A 20,568-nucleotide genomic window follows, 5' to 3' on the forward strand; every position below is an offset into this window, starting at 1 on the left:
TGTTGCAGGTTTTTTTTCTTAGGTATTATGGCTTTATAGCTTTAGAGATGGAGTCTCTCACCTGGCCATTTGAAGAGGCATTTTATAGATTAGTATATCAAATAGAAATAAGAAGTCACTAGTTTCATTGCAATAAATGACATCTATAACAAACATTTAAAATTATGGGAACAGCAAAGTATATTTTGCAACTTCTGTCCATCAGGATAATCTTCCTATCATGTGAAATGTTTATGGAAATACTAGATTTTGTCAAGTGTTTCTCAATAAATGGCTGCTAAAGCATCTCACATGCCACAAGAGAAAATTCAAACATTGAAGTTGCAAAGTCAGGTAGTCAAATGTTAGGAAATACTCCAATTGCTTGAAAGGTTTGTGATACAATCTTTAATAATCTCCCTCTGATTTGTTTTTTTTTTTTTTCCCCATAGAAAACCTCAGGCTGGTTACCATTTAGAGGCTCTGGTAGGTCAGAGAGTTTGAGTGCAGTGTCAGGATTTCCACATAAACTGATGAGCCAACTGGCAGCACAGTAACAGGTCATTAGTCTTTGTATGGAGAGCTTGCCAGCAGAGAATGAGATGTACTGGGTCACAGAATTTTGGTAGATAATGTGTGGGTTTTCTTGATGTAGACTAAGATACTCTGAAATCTTTGTGTTCTTACACTCATGACTGCTTTTACCTCTATCTCTTAATCTCTTTCTGCTTTTCTCCCATCCTTCCCAGGCTTTAGCTCCTGCTCCCCTTCCAGCTTTTCCCAGTTCTCTCTCTGCATGTCGATTGGGTCACTGGTGCTGTTGAGGTATTCGTAGGGGAACAGCCATTTTTCCCTCTCATGAGCCAAATTTGCTTCTGCAGTCATCTCCAGTCATGAGCTGAATCACATTCACTTTAGCCTAGAGCATGGTTAGTCCAGACAGAACATGAGACTTGTTTATCAATCCCTATTGAGTGTCTGTGAATGCTTTTCAGACTCTTGCAACTCAGCTACATTCATATGGTACCTGGAAATTTGGTAATTTTACAGTTATTTCTTCTACAGTCGTTGTCAGAAGAGTTTTGATTGATCATGGAAAATTTCAGTTCTAATGGTTAAATTATGAAAAACGTGTAAGCAACTAAACCCAGAGGTTTGAACTGGAACCTGTTAAGCAGCACTGACTGTAGGCACCTTTTGCCTGCTGTAGCTTTAGCTGAAATGCCTGTAGAGAACAAGGAATGGCAGCAATGCATACTTGCTAATAACATTTCCATCCCATACAAACCTTTCCAGCTTACAGTGGAAAGCTACCAACCAGAGAGAAAGTTAATTTTAAATGAAGTGCTTCAATCTCTTCTGCCTCTAGGATACGCCTTCACACCTCTGCAACATGTAAAGCAATCACGGTAAAGATTGTCTAATTTAATATGATTAGGAGTGTATAACATAAGAAGATTCATGAAACTGAGTACAGATAACTTGCTCCAGCTATGATACACACCCTTCTCCCTTCTAAGCCTATTACAGAGAAGGCTTGAGATCCCCTGGTGAGCTTCTTATCTCCAGTAATTAAGAATATCCTAATGGGCATGGTAAGTGCCTTTCTGTGCATGTTGGGATGGACATAAAACATCATGGCCTCTTTCTGCCTGACATGAAGTAGCTCTGTGATTGCAGACAGTGCTCTCAGACACATCTTGCACAGGGGAATGGCTCAGTTGTAATCCAGAACAATTTCCTATTAAAATATTTAACAGAGAAGCTCTAGCTTACTGTGGACATAGACAAAACACTGATCATTGTAATCATCACTGACACATTTTTTACATACAGGAAAAGGAAATGCAGAAGGAAAGAAAATTATACCATCTATAGATAGATAAGTAAAAATAAATAATTTTATTTTAGTGTCTAACAGTAAAGTTGATGGTACAAGTGGCCATGCTGCAGAGATCTCAAAGAGATTTGAGCAGGGAAAGCAAAAATTGTAAGGTGGCCAGGGACAGAATCTTAGAGGCAAATACAATAATCTGTGTGGCTTCAACAGACACAATGTAGGCAGCTTCTCACAAAATGGCAAGTGATAGCACCATGAATAGTTTGCATACAAGTAGGTGATCATGGTCATCAAGCATTTAATGCAAAACTTAGGTGTGTTTAAAAATTTATTCATGACTTTGGAGGATTCCTTTGAAATTAGGCCTTTTATGTCCACATACTCTCTTCTTAAAGATTGATCCATACTTTTGAATCAATGAAATTCTTTCACTGTGAAAGTTTTCAACCAGGAATGTGTAGCTTTTTTTTTCTCCTCATATGAACAGGGGGGAAGTGATCAGAACTAGCTTGAAGATTCTCAATAACTTAAGAACAGCATTTCCTGAGATTTATTGGGAAAGCAAAATTCAGTAGTGTGGTAATGACTTCAAAATAGTTACCCCAGACTCCATCTCTCCTGGGTGACTCAGGGTTTCAGTACTGACCATGCTCCTGGCCCTGCCACCTCCCTACATGGTCCTGCTGGGCCTCTGCCTTCACCCCCTCTCCCTGCTCATACTTGTGTACACTGCCCTGCTCTGGAAATATAACACCTGTCTGGCAGGCTGCGAGGTGAGAGAGAACTTGGTATTATCATTGTGGGGTGCTTAGGGGGAAGGAGAGACCCATCCCTGCTGCGGGTCTCCCTTGCTCTGTAAGGACATGCTAGTGCTGCATCTGTGACCTGCTGACCTTTGTGCCCAGAGCAGACACAGCTGTTGGCCTCTGTAGGCTTAGGACCCAGCCTATGCACATGCAGTACATTTATTAGCAAGCCTCTGCACCCCTCCATTCACTGGTATGGTCTGAAACTGCTCTTGAAGTGTTTGAAGAAACTCTCTTCACTCCCCTTTCACACTTCTGTGTAGAAGGAGTAGATGAACTCCCCTTTGTAACAGAAGAGAAAGGAACAGAATACAGGTGACATAGCAGGAGATCTCGGGCTTTGTATGCTGTGATGAGTGGCTGAGGGGGTTATATACCCTACCAAACTCCTTTGCTGTTTGTGCCAAGGTGCTTTTCTGTACTGTTAATGTGTGGAACACTGATTTGGTTTTTCATTTATCGGCAGGAAAATCTGCTTTTTCTTCTCCATGCTTTCCAAGCATCTTTACCATTACTTGATGGAGGAACTGTCAGCAGAATGTTTAAGAATTTTCAGCTGGCCAAACCTGAGCAGAGTTCTTACCTTAGCAACTCATTCATCCTTTGCAGTCTATACACAAGAGGAAAAGAGAGCTGCCTCCTTGCATGTCCCTGGGATGAGTTTTCTTTGGAGCTCTAATATGTGATTATCTTCACTGCAGACTAGAAACATTATTTGTTCACTGTGTTGGGACAAAAGGAAGTAAAAATGTGTACATTGCAATCAGACATTTCAGTGCTGTATTGAGTTACTTGAGTGTTGCTATTTTGACATAAGCAATACATTGTTGCATGGGTGTGTATATGAAGTGTAGAGTTTCCTTTTGGAAGAAATTGGCACACATCCTGCTCCTTTCTGATTTAAGGTCACTAAATAAGGTACTAGAAAGAGCTATTCGTACCTGAAATGAAAAGCAAATAATGCATTAAAAAAAAAAAAAGGGGGCAGCTCCACCCCTCTAGTAAGTATTCTGGAAGTAAGGCTGGTTTGGGGAGCTGATAGAGGTATGGGAGGTAAGACAGCACATAGGATTATTCTGGACAGACTCAGATCAGAGTCCACAGCTCCTATACTCAGAGATTTTATATTACATTTTTCTGAAGGGAATTTAAACTGAAATTAGGTATCAATTTAAAAGGATACAAAATCCTATTTGATGTGAAAGTGAAAGTGAGCTATTTGGCCACATGTCTATACTGAAGGTGGCTGCACTGGCAACCCTGTCACTGATTGCAGTACTTCAGGAACACATAACAGCACTGAGCACAGTGCAGGCTAATCATCTAAATGTTTATCTGGCTTTTTGGATTTTTTTTTTTTCATTATTAGTCTGCTACTGATACCTGAGTTAATGATTTTACAGCAGTGCTTTCACCAGCAGGGAAGTGCTTATCCTTCTTTACGACCCAGAGTGACAAACTTTATTGACTTACATACTAGCAACAGTGGCATTTGGGTACCAGAGCCACATCTGGGGATACCATAAACAGCAAGAGTCTTCTTGGTCCCATTCCAGCCCAGGAACAGGTGCTAGAAGAAGGATTTATTTGTCTTATTTCTCTGTCATTACCAGCCCTTGCAGACTGGAAGTGCTCTCTATGGTCCATCTACCCCCTCCCCAAAATGTGACCCTACAGTCTTCAGCCATCTATTTCCTTCTTCATCAGCAGGAACTGCCTGTGGCCAGGTGCTTTCCTTGGGACTCAGAGAAGCACTCAGCCAGAGCTGCCTCCCTAAACCTAAAGAGGACAGTTGCCATCTTGAATGTGGGAGTGGTAGGGGAATCCACTGCTACAGTCTCAGCCAGACCTGCAGAAAAACCTGTTCTAAGCTTTTCCACTTGTAGCCCACCTTGCAGGTGCCTTTCTAGTTTTGCTCCACTAGACAATACTTCAGTGTAACAAATGTCAGTAATAATTGATGTCTGCACATTACAACTGAACTGGTAACATTATGGTAAAAGCAGCACTTTAGGATTTGTGAGTTCCTAGCGCTTCCCTTCCACAGGGGTGGACATTTGTAGAAACCAGCATCATCTGGCAAGTGCCAGATCCCAAACACCCTGTGAGGGGAAGCCCCCATTGTGCAGCTCCAAGGTCCATGGTTTGGTGGCCGTGGGTTTTAGTTTTAGGCTGAGAAGGCAGGTGGAGGGGCTGGCGGTGGGGAACAGGTTGGGTACAGAACTGGGAGAACCCCATGCCTGGGAGCCAGGCCTTTGCCTGGGGTTTGCTCAGGGGCAGGTCCCGGTGGCACGGGGAGGGCTCAAGAGGGGTCTGCAGGCACCAGGGGCCTGGGCCTCCAGGACAAGGGGGGACAGGGCATTCCCAGGCCCAAAGGCCGGGAGCCTTCGGCCGGGAGAAGCGGACGCCCTGCTGCAAACACCGGCCGGCTTCTCCTCGCCGCCCAGCCTCCATGTCGGGCGCGCATAAAGAACCATGTCATGCTTCGGCGAGGAAGGGAGGGCCGGGCGGGACTGGAGCGCTCTCTGCTCTCCTATTTTCATAGAAACCGATCTGTGTACCTAGAAAATAACAGGAAGGGAAAGCGCGGGGGGGAGGCGCGGGCGGGCTGGGGAGGGAGGGGGGGGATAAGAAGATCCTGTTTTCGGTCGCTGCCCGAGGAGTAATTCGGCGGAGCCGGCTCCATATTCCCGGGGCCGCGGCGGCTGCGGCGGGGATGGAGCGGGCGGCGCGGGCGGCGTAGCCCAGCGCGCACGGGGGGGCCGCGGGCAGCGCCGCGCCCGCCGCCGCCGCGGGGCGAGGGCTCCCCGGCCGCCCCCGCCCGGCCAGCCCCGCTCCCTGGTACCGGGGGCTGCTGGGGTTGTGTCCAAGGCCTCCCCCTCCCCCGCGTACACACTCACACACACAGACACACGCACACACACACTCACACACACACACACACACACACACCCCATCTCCTCCTGCCGCCGCCGCCGCCGCCGCCGCCGGAGAGATCGGGGATCGCCCGCGGCCCGGCCCCGCTCCCGGCTGCGCCCCGTGCCCGGGCGCATCGCACCCCGCGGGGGCTCGCCCGGCTGCCCCCGGGGCGGCGTGCGCGGGGCGGGGGGTGCGGGAGGGCGGGGGGACACACGGCGGCTCCCACGGCGGCTCCCGATGGCTCGTCCGCGGCCCCGAGAATACAAGGCTGGAGACCTGGTGTTCGCCAAAATGAAGGGGTACCCGCACTGGCCGGCCCGGGTGAGTACCGCGGAGGGGGCACCCGGCCCTGCGCCGCCGCCCCCCTCGCCCCGCACCGCCGGGCGGGCACGGCCGGGCCGCGGCCACGGAGCCGCCGGAGGGCCCGGCCCCGGCCCCGCCGGACGGGGGGCCGCGGTGCGCGCCCACCCCGCTATTATTGTGCATCTTTTCTTTGATCTGCAGATTTCTCCCCGGCCCCCCGGGAGGAGGAGGAGGAGGAGGAGGAGGAGGAGGAGGGAGAGGAGGGAGAGGAGGGAGAGGAGGGAGGGAGGGGGGCGAGCGCGGGCTGTACCTGGGTTGTTATCGCGGGGAGGAGGCTCGGGGAGCCGGCAGCCCTGCCCGCATGACAACGATGCTGTTTATTATACGCCCTCCCTCGCCCCGGCCCCCGGCTCCCCCGGGGGGCAGAGGGGCCCCCGCGGCCCGGGGCAGGGCAGGGGCAGCGCGGCCGCCGCCCCCGGCCCGGCGCGGCCCAGGCACCGGCGGGGACAGCGCTGCGGGCCCGGGACTTGCGGGGAAGGGGGCACGGGCTGGGGCAGGGACAGGTGTGCAGAGGGCGAGGGCCGGAGTCAGGCTGCGGGTGTCCCCGGGGCCGGTGGGCGCGGGAGGCTCAGCTCAGCTTGGTGAGTGAAGCGGGGTCTGGCTCTGTGGCAGCCCCCCAACCCACCTGCCACCCGCGCTTTTCGGGTGTCAGGCCTCCCGCCGCACCTTGTCCTTTAGTGGGTTGACTTTCTTTCATAGGCCTTTGTCATTTTTTTGTTTTATGCTGCCATGATACAGCTGAGGTGCAAAGGCATCGTGGGCATTTGGCGGTCAGATAAGGGCTGGATTGTGTTTAAACAGCCACTTCTGGTGCTGCTACAATAACGCAGGGCAGAGCTTTCTCCAGGGGATCTGTTACCGTGGCACACTTACACTGCCGGTCCCTTCCCTCCCTTTTGGTCACTGTTGTGTAAACTCACTGAGTAACACGTGTTGTGGGAACTCTTGGCAGGCATCAACCAGTGAGTCTGTATTTACTTGTGTTCTTCAGTCTTACTGGGATGACTGGGTAGTGCTTCATGCCATCATTCTCTAGTCAAGGAAAGTTGCTGGTCTTTATAGACTGTAAAGAAGATAGTGAAGTGTTGTATGCAGGGAAACATAGAGGAGCAGGGTAAAGATGGACTGACATTTAACATTATCCTTGACAAGAGAGCCCTGGAAAGGATGGGTATAAGTGCTGGAAAGGTGTCCTGAGCAGAATTGAGGAGGCAGAAGTGGTGTTGAACAGCAGACACTATACAGGGAGGGAAGGCCAACACTGCAGGCTTAAGCGAAGGTTGGTGAAAAAAGAATAGCGAGAGGCTGCTAAATATCTAGAAGCCTGTAAATAAGGTGGTACTTTCAATTATTTTGGCAGAGCAGACTAAAATTAGCATGCAAAAGGCCGAACATAATCAACAACGGGTTGTGGTTTTATAATTCTATCATTGTACCAGTTGGTGGATATACTACCTAAAAAATGGCAATTTATGTCAGCAGAACAGCATGAGCCACTGAAAATTGACTTCTTTCCTACCTCTGTCATGGTTTAATTTACTGTGAAAATTTTAATGTGAACAGTTGAGACCATTACCACGTTGAAGCATGTTAATCCCTTTCCTTTTTGAACCTTTGTAAAACTCCCATTTGTTTACTCAGAAGCAGAACGGGGCCTTTTGTTTTAGTGGCATTTTCTTTCCTTTCAAAAAATCATTATATGCTGTACAGCTGGTCATAGCCTTTGACTGGGTTGCTAAATAGATATCTGAATGGCAATAATATCCAACAAAGTGCATCTTCACTTGGAAAAAACAGGTGTGCTATTCACATTGCTCACTTCCTTTGTGCAGACTAACAGGATGTAAAGTTCAAGTGAAGACAAAGCAGTCTCTAGTTTTAACATGACTTAGCAAGTAGAGGCAGAAACTGTAGAGAGCCCAGAGTCTACCACTAGGTAGGAAGAGAGCTGTCAGGCCAGGGGATGATTGGTACTGGGTGTTAGTTCACCAGAGTGTCAAGAGGCACAGAACGTGCTCCTGTAACTTGTGATGGGTTCGCATACAACTTTGTGGTAGATCAGGCTGATGTCTGCCTGACCTAATACCATCATGATATCTTTACTAAGACTTTTCTTCCTCTTGTTTTCCAAGGTTTGCCTGATGCATGCTTTCTTAAGTGAAGGAAAAACCTACTGAGGGCATCAGTCTGTATTTTGTTTCTCAAAAAACGTTATTGCATACAAGTAAGGAGAAAATAAATATTTGAGTTGAGAATGCAACTCAGATACCCTGATTAAGTGAATGCCTTTTATCCAGGGGATTCACTTGTTTCCGGATCCTTGAGTGGTTTCTAGCTACTTCTTTATTCATTATGCAATTAGCGTGTTTGATCTTTGTATTCTCATAAAAACTTACATATTTCATGCTAATATAGTAGCTTAATAATAAGAGTAACAATACATTTAAATGGCAGTGTTATTGCCCCTACCAAATGGTGTTTGGCATCCCTGAGACCTTTGGCACAAATTTCCTGTCTGGGGACAAACTTCTTAAACTGTGTTTAATAAACCTGAGAAGTGTTACAGCAGGACAGAAGTGCTCTGCCTGCCCTGTAATGAAGCACACAGACATAACTGACCTGGCACAGAACCCACAGTATATTTTTGTGTGCATGGGTAGTGTCATACAGAGAAGGATCCCAGAAGCTCCAGCAGCAGCAGTGCAGAGCTGGGCCCAGCTCAGTGACTCCTGTCTCTCACTAGGTGGGCTCTCGCTCATGGGCTCATCCAGCTCCACGTGGCCCAGCACAGCAGGCAAATCCAGCACAGGCAGCAGTCTCTAGTCCTACACCGTTAGCTTCCCACCCCCTCTCTTTAGTGGTATGTTGATCTAGTGTTCAGCAAGAGCAAGATCAGCAAGCCCAACTTCTATCCCTGTGAGTAAAGAGAGAGAAACCGGGCAGAAAGTGCCTAGATAGTGATGATATGCCAGGGGACCATTGGAAATTTTTTTCTGATAACTGATGGTGTGTTATAGCAGTCAAACTGCATTTAAAGTTTCTTTGTGGATTGGTCTTGAATTAATTTTAAAGGGACCAAATTTGCCACGCTTGGCCAAAGCGGTAATGGCAGATACTTGATGTCTGAAACATGTCACTTAGGTCTTATTACGTTTAAGGGCTGCTTTGCATTTTGGTATCACATTTTCCTGTGCAAAGCCAAAATTTCCTTTGGCGTGACTGGAGGACAGCAAATAGGTTTAGGGTTTAGGCCTCAAGAATTGTATTGAAGTTTAATAATAACGGTAGGTGAAATAAAGGCAACAGTTCAGTTTAACATGATTTTTCTATGTCTGTGATGTCTGTTGTCTTCAGATGCTCATCAGAAATGCAGAATAAATACCAACTGGCCAGGTCATCAGTTGCTGTAGTCCAGCAAATAAGCAACTGTGTATCCAGAGTGCCTACAAAAATAGAGGGAAGATGCCATCGTGGTTAAAATGTAGAAAATTGTACATTTTGCAGTGCTCTTTGCCTTCGAAGCACTAAATCCCCGTGTCTTACTTCCTTGTTTATAAAAGACAGTTAACAACACTTTTCCCTTTAAAAAGGTGTTGTAGAGTGGAGACAAAATGTTTATGAGTTGCTTGGCTACTGCTGTGATAGGAGCTGTATTAGCACACATAGACAGAAAAATCTCTCTCTTCAGATACCCTAGTTTATCTAGGATAGATGTCCTGGTTTATTGAGAAATTGCCCCTTGAATAGTCACTCAGATGAGATAAAAGGGAAAAACTAGTGGTAGATTCAGAAAGATCAATAATGGTGTTTGTTTTATGAGTGACCCTGAAGAAACAATAGGCACTTAGTTGCTGAAATTAGCTGCTGATTTAAAAATAGGAAGGAAGCTGCTAATGCAACTGTAGAGAGCAGAGAAAAAGTCTGTAATGACCTCAATAAAATAAGAACATGCCCAAATAAGTGGCCAATGCCATTATTATACAGAAATCTAGGATTGTACAGCTGGGGAGACAAGAACTGCATTTGGATAAACACAAGTAGTTTGTGGAGGGATGGTAAAGTTGGTTTAGGACAATACAAGAGATCCAAGCAGGTAAAACAACATATTTTAGTGTCAAACATATGGATGTTTAAAGCTGTTTAGAACATTCTGTGTTGGGAAGACAACATAGCCTTTAAAGTGTCGGTGTCACACTAACTATTATGAAGGTGCATTTACTGTCTTTGAGGGCTAATTTTCTATTTTCTGGACTCCTGTTTCTCTTGTCCCACTCTTTTCTTGCTACTCTGAATTAACGCATACTTGAGTTCCAGATTTGCTAGTTAGCTAACAATCCTCATATGAATGTCACTACTAAAAAGCATCTGCCAATAGCAATGGCAGAACGGTATTTGGGGCACTTCAATGTATTAGAGTTGCAAATGGATGTGAAATTCTCAGTATATTGCTTAGAGTAATACATAGTAAAAGCTGTCATTTTAATGGGAACTAGTGTCTGTGGTGGGCTGAGCGTCATAAATGTAATGATTACATGATAGTTTTTAGCTGAGTGCCTATTTTCAGTATTGTTGACTATGTCCTCCATCTACAAGGCACGGAAGTAAGGCACTTGAAAGTATGAACTAAAATAATTCCAGGGAAGGGTTTAAAGGTTGGCTCATCCTGTTCAGTGAAGTATGGCTGGAGCTAGTGGTGAAGCTGTAGGTGTAGGACCAAGGCCTTTCTTTGGACATAATTTGGTAAAGTACAAGGTATATAACCAGGTACAGCTTTGGTCTGTTATAATTGCAAGTATGGCAGCTTGAAAATATCAAAATCTCAAACACATCGTAGAAGAAAGATTTGGCATTTTAAGTGTTTGATATTTAAAACAGACCATTTGTTTTTGTATTAGTATAAGGATATGGTAAGGTGGGTCTTTCCCTGGCAGGGTTTATCTTTTTTGGCAAAGAATGACAGACAAAAATCATATTAGATCCAGAAAACTTCAAAGGGTCCATCAGGAATAGACAACAGATTTTTCTCTGTGTTTTTCTGCCAAAACTCAGTCTGCAGTCTTTTGAGCTTTTCTCTTTGGCCATTTGGGACCTGTCCAGTCCTTCACCATGTGCTTTTCTCCTTTTTCCTGTTCGGTTGCTCCGGTTTATGACCTCACTTTTGCCGTGTTACTAAATATGAGTCTCCTGTGACTTCTGCTTTACCAACTCAGGACTTCTTCAGTCTGTCTCCCTTTTTAATTATGTACCTCACTCATACATCAGTCCTCAGAGATCTGCAAGCAATTTTTCGTGGCAGTCTCTGTTTGTTCCTTTCTGAGATGAGACATGATTTGCTGATTACTGCAAAGGTCCATCTTATCCTGGGAACGGATGGTGAGGTCGTGGCTTCTTCAGGGAGCACTCCCATGGCTTCTGCTGTGGTGCATCAGAAAAGAGCACATTGAAGGCAGTGAGTCCTTTATAGAATTATTTTTGCTTTCTAGACCTTCTGCACCAGGTTGACACGTTGCCTATACAGCATTTAAACTGCTATTTGCAGATACCTGGTCATATTCTAGAGTAAGTGTGAGTGCCTTTTCAATGATTTCATCAGCCCATTGAGTACTAATTCCTTCATTTCCTAAAACAAAAATAGCAGGAGTGAAGCATGAACTCTCCCAGTGTTCGGAAAGTAGGGAACTTCAGCAGCTGATGGTCCTTCTCTGTCCCCCTGCATTCAGTCTTAAGTGTGAATTAAAAAAGGATTTCATCTGAGGATTGTAGCATAAAATGTCATAATTTTATATGTAAAGTTGAACCATAGCTTATGGTAAAACCTTTCCAGTTGCTCTTGTTTGGCAAATGAATCATTTTGGGGCCAAAATGTTCTATGTTTGTTGTTAGCACGGCAGGGGTATATGGGAAAACATCTTTAAAATTGAGTTCTTTAAATCTCTCTGTTGTTTTTTTCCCTCTTTAATTAGTTTAAATAATTCGCCCCAAATGTGCAAGTCCAATCTTTTTGTGTAAATGACAATAGATGAATACATTTTCTCCTGCAGTGTCACGATTTTAAGTCCAAATGAAGCTAACCCAGAATGAAGACAGTTGTCTCACAAGTTTTGAGGCAATAAGCAGCTGAAGTTTTTCATACCCTTACTGTACAGACTTTTAAAAAAAAAATTGCCTTGTTATTTTGAAGCCACTGAATAATTTTCATCAGCTGATCTCATGGAAATCATTGGATACATGTTTTGGCTGGAGGAAGGGCACCCCTTTCAATGAAGTCTGTAGCCTGTCAAGTCACTCTGTATATTCCTGCTACAAAAAGATAGGAGAAATATTAGTTTCCCCTTCATTGGTTGACAGATCTCTTCTTTTTATTATTGTGTAAAGAATACTTTTAGGACCCCCAACTGGAATGAATTTTTTGTAGATAGGAAAATGAGGACTGAGTTTTCGGTCTTGACTCTTCGTTTCCTGATTTTTCCCATCATAATAATGCATTAAGAAGTCCTCCTGCATTTAGGGTAATAAAAATCTTATAAGCAAGTGGTTGCTGACAGTAAGTATGTATAATTGTCATTTGAGGATAGATGAAAAGATTTCCTGATGATGCTGGAGAAGTGATGACAATGTGGAGAGATTGGTCATTTTAACTGTTTGAAATGGTGGTGTCTGAGCAGTAGAGACCTTTCCACTGCGTACTTGAGAGACAGAAGGGAGAACGAGCCTGCCTGAGGCCTCTCGGTAATACTGTAATTTGAGTGATAAATATAGCAACAAACACTGGAAAGTAGTTTGTGTGGAGCAGGCAGGAAGAGGTCCTGGAGCCAGCTTTTTAAAGGTGTTAGGAATTAGCTGAACACCAGTACTTTCCTGTTTCTTTAGGTACCTTGGTACAAGTCTGCCCCTGTGTCATCTGTATCTCTGATAGGTACGTGTGTGTGTACACATCCCTGTTCTGTGCACAGGTACACACACTGCCATGGAAGAGATTAGATGCTTCAAACAGGAGTAGCACATTGCCATGGTAGGACATCAGTTGACTCTGGACTCCAACAGGGGCAGCATCACCAGAGAAAGGCCCAGTATTTTGGCTGAAGCACAACAGGAGCGACAAGAATGAACAGTTATTTGAAAGATTCCAAGAAATATTTGGCAAACGAGAGTATCATGAGGTAAAGCTTCTAAAACTTAAAGAAGGAAACAGATCCTTGCTTCCTCCTCTTGGGAAGGTCTCTGCAGTACTGGCTTTGCACATCTGAGATTGTTTCATTCATTTGTGTAGCAACCAGTTCTAAACCTGATACCAAAACTGGATATAAACTGCAGATTCATTTCCAGTTTTCCTTTCTTCTACTCAGACTGTTTGATATGACAGGCTTGATAATACTTTTGCCTGAAGGGTATATGAGACCTGGCCTTGGAGGTTGGTTTTGTTTGTTTGTTTATATTAATTTTTTGCTCTAGAAAACAAAAGGAAGGTAAGAAATTTGAGTAAATACTGCAGCATCTTAACAAAACAGTGAAGTTCCCATGTTATGATGTAGTTCCTGTTACCACGCTCTGAAGTTCCCCATCCTTCAAATGGTTTCAGGTCAACCCAAATATTATCCTTGGCATCATTGCTGCTCCAAAAAGACACATAATGTCCTTGAATTTCAGAAGGATGTTATCTCTGCCTCCTGGCCTTTTGTAAAGCCCTGCTGAAATCTGAAAATGCCTTCAGAGTCAACATAAAGGGAGGAGATGAGGTTGTGCTGTGCTCCAGGCATCACAGAACCCAACAATAAAAAGGACAGGTGTACATAGACTTTGGTCTCTGCCTTAGAAAAGTACATTTAAATCTCTCAGCTTTCCATTAGCAGACTGAAAGGTTAATTAGTATACATCTGTAGCCCCCACAATGCAAACTGGAAACAACTGTTTATTTTTGCCTTGCAGCAACATGTGAAAAACCTAGAGAGAGGCTGTTTGCCAGCTCTGGTTTGGCTGCTTGAATAGAAGACATAATGTAACAAAGGGGGGGAAACAGGGCAAGGAATATCATACACCAAAGAATTTCTTTAAGACCATCAGTTAACAAAACATCCTACCTTCAGGAGAGTAAACAGGGCCAGGGAGGAAGGAAAAAATCCCAGACTGTAGGGACCTTACAAGTATCACTGTGGTATCACCGACGTCCACTAGGAAACAGTGTGTCAGCCTTTAAAGTCAGTACCTTTGTTCTCCTTGGGCTTGGAAGGCACCTACCTGTAAAGCCACTTACAACACAGAGAATAAAACCACACTGAGGCAACGAGTAGAAGAAACTTTTAAGTCTGGGAGAGCTCAAGACACAATTGCACAATAATACAAACCATTTCTGGGAATCAATCCCGTATCAGACTGGATTACTAAATGTACTAAATATAAGTACATATTGAAACTTAATAATAACATAGGGAGTGACCTTACAGAGATGTGTAGCATCAGTCTGGAGATGCAATCCAGGTGGGAGAAGTGGAAAAGTACAGCTAGAGGAGCAAATGCTATCATTGCAAAGAACAATTCTGTAGCTGCTGTTACTCCCTTGATATGTTGATGTGTTTTGCATCCAAAGTCATTAAATTAAAGCAGCTTTTTTTTGCTAGTTTTATTTCAGCTCTACAGATCTTATATTTTACAGTGTGAAAGGGATACTCGGAACCCCTTCTTTTAATTCCTGAAGGATGGGCCATTTTCCTCATCTGGAATCTCTTCCACATGAAGAAAACAAGAATCCAGGTCTCTATTCCTGGCTGTTAACCCTAGTCTCTAACCTATTGTTCGGTAACTAGGAGGCAGTTCCTCCAGCTTCTCCACCACTTATCCTTTGGGAAAAGTTTAGATGTAGGGCACTTATGGGTCACTTTTTCTATGGCAATATCAGTATCTTCCCTTGCAGGAGCTGTGGGGTGGGAACAAGGGAGGGAGGCACTGATGGAGGAGTGTTTGGATTATCATGGGCCATGGGTTGGCTGTCCTGACAAAGCAATGTCAGGTGATGCCAGAAAGCAGTTGTGTTGAAAGGAGGTTTGTATCCTTCCCTCTCTTGAGTTTGGCCTTTCTCTTTCCTGCTCTTTGTACAGAGACCACCCAAGCAGGATGGGGCTATGGGGGGGCTCCAGAGCCAGCAGACATGGAAGGGTGTGTTTTGCACCCCACTGCAAAAGTGAAGCTGTCCATGCATGGCCTGCCTTCATTCCTTGGGATAGAATTTGTTACTCAACCCTGTATGTAAATCAATCCCGCCAGTCCCACTGATTGCTTTTGGTGTGTGCATTGCCCTAAATATCTGTATTTTAGTTTAGCTTCCTACAACATGTTCCCCAGCCTGTATGGCCATGTCCTGCACAGAGCCTGGGTCACCCTCCTGGATGCAGTTGTACCATGTGGGGTTCTCTGCTCTCTCCCTGGCAGGACCTGTGTTTGTATGTGGGGATTGCTGCAGATTGCCTTGACCTTTGCAGCACGTTGGTTGTTCAAATGTATCTTGTGGTCCACTGCTGGCTTCCCGTACTATTGCCTCTTCCAGCTTTCTCTCTCTTGCATTGCCAGTCTTTTTTCCCAGATGTGTTAGCCTTTTCCTTTTACAGACTGAGTGTCAGTTTACTTGCAGCTCACATTTCTCACAGACCCAGGACTGTGAGTCAGTTGTCATTGGGTTTACAATCACTGGGTGTGGGGAAGTGACTGCCTGTTTCTGCATACACACCTACAAGCATAAAAGACTGTCTTTGCCTGAATATCTGCAAAGGTTCCCATCTTGCTGTCCCAAATGCCTCTTCCAGAACATGGGAAAAGGTGTTAAGGGAGGCAGATCCTAATGGGGAATACACCTAAGCAAGGCATCTCATGCTAGGCATTGTGTCCTACTGCACTGGCATTTTTTTATCCTTTTTCTTAAACTAATTAGTTGCTAGTTGGTTTTCAGCCCAGATGTCACAGTTTCCATCTGAGCCAGTGTAAATTTGTATTTCTGTAAGGATTTCTTCAGACACTATTATCTGGAATCCAATTAAGTAGTGTTCATTCAGGATTAATCACATATGGAAGTGTTTGCAGAACTGAGGTTCCTGTGTTCTTAGCAATGCAGCATTACTGCTGTGTTTCATGATCCCCCAGGAGGCGCAGGCTTGGGCATTTCATGTGTTCTAGGAGTAACCCTGCACAGATCCTCTGCATGGCTGGAGGCTTTCTGTCCTGGTTGTTATGGAATAGCAGAAGGAAGATGATACCTATCCCATTAGTTTGCTCTCTAAAGACCATGTCCCAAAGGCAGCGGATGAGTTCAACTGCATAAAGATTCCTTGATTTCAATAAAACTGCTTACATGTGTGCTGCCGTGCCTGTAGAAACATAAAGTAGGACCAGAGCCTAAGGGAGAAGGCAGACATTCATCTTAGAAAAGAAAAAAATAAAAGATGACATTCCTTACTGCAGTGCCTCTCCAAATACCAGGGCCTTTGAAAGACACTAGTGGTGCAGCAAACTCAAAAGATAATTCTTTTCATATGGTGTCTGCATCAGGTGACTTGCATATGTGCACATTTTCAGGTACCCCTTTTGCTGCTTTTTATCAGGAGTTCTTTTTCAAAATCTTGCTCTTGTGAAAATTTTATTTTTCTTTGTCACAGTCAGTATTTCTATCACAGCTTGTAGAAGAAGGTAGTATCGAGTTAATAAAGTTATTAAGCCTTGAGGTTAGAATTTTAATTTATGCAAAGATATATCACCAGTAATAAGCTTGTTCTATCTGTTAATATTTTGTTTTATTTGCATTTATTTGAGAGACTCTGCTTGGGAGCTTTTTATTGTTTTTAAGGTAGTGGGTCAGTTTTGTGAACAGAATTTTTGAATTGGTACTTCTAGTAAAATGACAAGAACTCCTTGTTAAAAGATGAAAACAGATTAGAGAAGATATGTTTGTCAGACGGGGCTTTTCAGCATTAAAATGCTGTGAATGTTTTCTCCTTATCTTTTAGAAGATGCTTTATGCCATCTCCTGCCTTACAAATGAATGGATTCACCTGTGTATATAATTGCCATGTTATTGTGCTGGCTGGGATCTGATCATACAAAGACAATGGCTTTGTTTATGCTGCCAAACTGTATGCCCAGCTGTGCTTGCATGATCAAGCCTCTAGCTGTTAACTTTCTAGAAGCCCATAATAATAAAGATTTTAGTGGCAATATGTTCAGAAGAAATGCCAGCTTCTTTAGCAGATGTGGGAGCAAAAAGAACAATTTTTTACTGAGAAGCTTATACTTTTTCTGAAACATTTGCTGCTGGATGATGGTGTTAGTTTACTTGTTTGTCAAATGTCAGCAATGCAGCAACCTGGTATAATGACAGGGGTGTCAGGGTGGGTGCCAAGGCAGATTTATTGAAAAGGATGACATTGTGAGTGCCACATGTGAGGCTGAATTGAGGATCTTGACAGGTAAAAGCAGTGTGAGCTAAAACTCTTTGGTTGTGGAGCATGGATTGGACACATCATGTGTCATCACCAATGCATTAAAAAGTAAAGGCAAGTGACAGAATTAAAATTTTGAATACTGACTGAAAGGATTTCAATTGGGTTTGTGAGGTGTATATAAACACTCAGTCTGGATACCAAGATAAATGTATATGTGCAGTGTTCCCTAATGTTCTTTCTAGCTCCAAATATGTGTATCACTAACCAAGTCCTCTTTTATTTCTAATTGTCTTTTCCCATTGATTTGCACAATATGAGTTAGAATAATGTGCTGTTTCTTTACAGTTGCTTTTTAAAACAAAATGGTAACCTTTTAAAACATGCTCAGTATGGAGGCCATTCCTGATTCATAGGTGAAGTGTTTTAAAGATTTAATATTAATGTATGTGGGAAAATAGCTAGTACAGTTCCACATGTGTAATTTGTTCCTTGACAGTCTGTATCCTTAAAATTAATCTTCTGGGTGCCTCTTCAGGTCTGGTATAGAAATGAGAAACAGTGATGGCCAGAAGTCTTTGGTCTTGTTTAGAGAAGGAAAGTTAGAGAAAATCAGAGGAAGAAAGAAGATTCTGGAGTAAACTTTGTGACATCTGTAACATAACTGCAGCTCAGTTACTAGGTTTTGTAGGTCACTTGTGATCATGGCAACTCAATATTCTGAGAGGTTATTTGAGAGTAATAAAAACCACTTACATATATGCCATATATCTCTTCAGCTTAACATACTGGATGGGAAGAAAGGATGTTAAAAAGTAACTCTTCATTCTACAAGTATACAAACACGTAGGCAACTTCAAGCCCATGATTAATCCATGTGAATTAAAAGAGAGTACTCACATGCCTGAAACTCATATTTAGAGGTTTTGATGTAAAATACATTCTTAATAATAATGGGCTGCCACCCTAGCAAATCTGGTCACTACCATATTGATGTATTCATCTTGTCTCTGACATTAATGCCACTTACATCTCTAAAAATACATCTTTTTGTCTTTCATGTTTTCATTTGAGTTATTTTTTTCTTAACATGGTTTAGTAATTAGGGTTTAAGTTCATAGGTCTGCATGTACATAATGGAGTCTTTATTTTAACATAAAGACTTTCATCCCTGCTTGAGATTTATTTATTTTTTTTTTTAGGAAAATGTTCATTTTAATAAATAAGGTTGTTAATCTTTTGGGGACTGTCTAAGTAAATTTCAGGAACATTACATTTTGGGTCAAAACTAAATGAAAACTCTCATTCCGAGCTTTTGGAAGCAGAAAAACAGGCAGGTGGGGAGGGGTATGACTTGGCTTGGAAAAACTTGTTCCTGAGTCTCTTTAGGCAGACGGATTAAAATTCCTAAGAGTTTAACGTAGACTGAGGGACTTTGCAAAGAAGGTATTTGACACTGTAATGACAGCTCCTGGAAATCTGAGCAGAGGTTGAAAGGAAACCCAGTAAAAATATCGGAGTTGGGTCCAAGTGCTGCACAGAGACCGCTGTGACTCCATGAATCTCTTTTCATTGCACAGTTTTAGCGGCCCAGTTGACACAGGCAAAAGTTTCATCTTAGCAAAAGTCTTTGTATTTAATTGATGGTTTGTGCTGTAGCTAAGGGTGTGGAGCAATGGAAGCAATTATTTACAGACAGTTGTTAGGTTTTTCGTGCCCATAAGACACTGAGCCTTTCTGCAGGTACAAGTTCGTGGTTTGTCAGCAGAGGAAACAGGAAAGCCTGCCTTTGCAAAATGATTGCAAATCACTCCATTTCATTGCCTTTGCAATTAGATTTCATTGCTTCTTGTTCCCCCCAGATTGAAACCGTGGTGTTGTTGTACGTGTTATTTGCATCACAACAAAATAATTGGCCTGTGTGTGGGTGATGCTCCATGATTAGACTTATCCCATAGCCCCAAAGCACAGACTCAGGCCTCTGCCCTGCTCAAGAGTCCCAGTCCACCACCTTCACTTGAGCACCCTAAGTGCTGTGATTTGGTGCTCTGGGCCTGCCTGTGCTTCTGCAGTCCCCAGCATCAGGCTGGAGTGTCACCTCCTCCAGAGTTGGTGCCTGCAGAAGATCCTGTTTGTGTGGCTGCTTGCTGTGTACACAGCTCAGCTGGTGCAGATGCCTGAGCCTGCACACAGGTGGGTAGGTAATAGGGTAAATTAGTTCATGATCCTGTGAGACAGAAGTTTATGTTTGAAGTAGTTGCTTAAATCCTGCAAATAGATGTTCTGGTGTGAACATATTAAGACCACGAGTCTTTATATTCTGTGGGTCCACAGAGAGCAGCATAATGAAGAGAAATACATGCTTGGCTGTGTCTCCATTCCCTCTAGAGGACTGGTAGGACACTTGTACTCTCATCTCTTCTGCTGCACCCAAACTCAGAGGGTTGCAGGACACTAAAAATATGTTTTCAGGGGACAAAAATTTTGTGTACTTTTCCCAGGTAACAATAAGCATTTTTCATATGCAGGCACTTGTTCAGTGGCCAGGAGTGTTTCAGTCCCCCGATATATCCCTCAGCTGCAACTGACAGTGAGAGAGCAGGTCACAGAGGAGACAAGCAGGAAGGTTTTCTGTACCCAAAGGCCCAGATAATAGTGGAACCTCCAGAGTCTCCAGCTTGAATCCTCCCTAGCAGGAGCCCGTGGGCTGCAGCAGGTGAAGCACTTGCGAACACTGTTCCCTTCTTTGTCCCTAGTGCGTGTGTGTGTCCACCCTGTCCAAACTGGAGAGCGTGTTCTGGAACCTGCCATCTCCATCGATCACGTTTCCTTACCCAAAACAATTTTAGCCACAAGCTGTAGTGTCAGCAGGGTTTTGTGTATTTTGTGGGAAGCTGGACCAAATACTGCACAGGGAGGCTGTGCATTCTTCAGCCTGGAAATATTGTGTTGATCCTATTTTTTTAACTGACTTTTTGGGGAAGTAAATTACATTGAAAAGAAATGGTAAATTAAGCCAGCCAAGTCTAAGAGACTGCAATCTTCCAGAAATTTGCTTACCTTTTGGCTTTAAGTGTGCCAATATGAGTACAAGGACTAGCAACACTTCTTTTAATAAAAGCTTGGACAGTGGAATATGGAGCGTTCGATATGTGGAACAAATGAGCCTCAAGTATAAATTTGCCTGTGTGTAGTTGACCAAATGTCAACACTCTAGGCCAGCTGCATCTAATTGAAAAGG

General features: G+C 43.9%; 1 protein-coding gene across 1 annotated transcript in view; it reads left to right on the forward strand.

Moving 5' to 3' along the window:
- Positions 1-5,416: 5,416 nt before the first annotated feature.
- Positions 5,417-20,568, forward strand: part of HDGFL3 (HDGF like 3) — a 51,970-nt gene continuing 36,818 nt past the window's right edge. Inside the window, exon 1 of the mRNA XM_027715808.2 lies at positions 5,417-5,865. Within this exon, the coding sequence (XP_027571609.1) occupies positions 5,782-5,865 (84 nt within the window). The 5' untranslated portion in view covers positions 5,417-5,781. The remainder of the gene's footprint in view (positions 5,866-20,568) is intronic.

The sequence above is a fragment of the Pipra filicauda genome, unplaced genomic scaffold, assembly GCF_003945595.2.
Source record: "Pipra filicauda isolate LSUMZ 115617 unplaced genomic scaffold, ASM394559v2 scaffold7_size6619720_pilon, whole genome shotgun sequence".
NCBI classification, from domain to species: Eukaryota; Metazoa; Chordata; class Aves; order Passeriformes; family Pipridae; genus Pipra; species Pipra filicauda.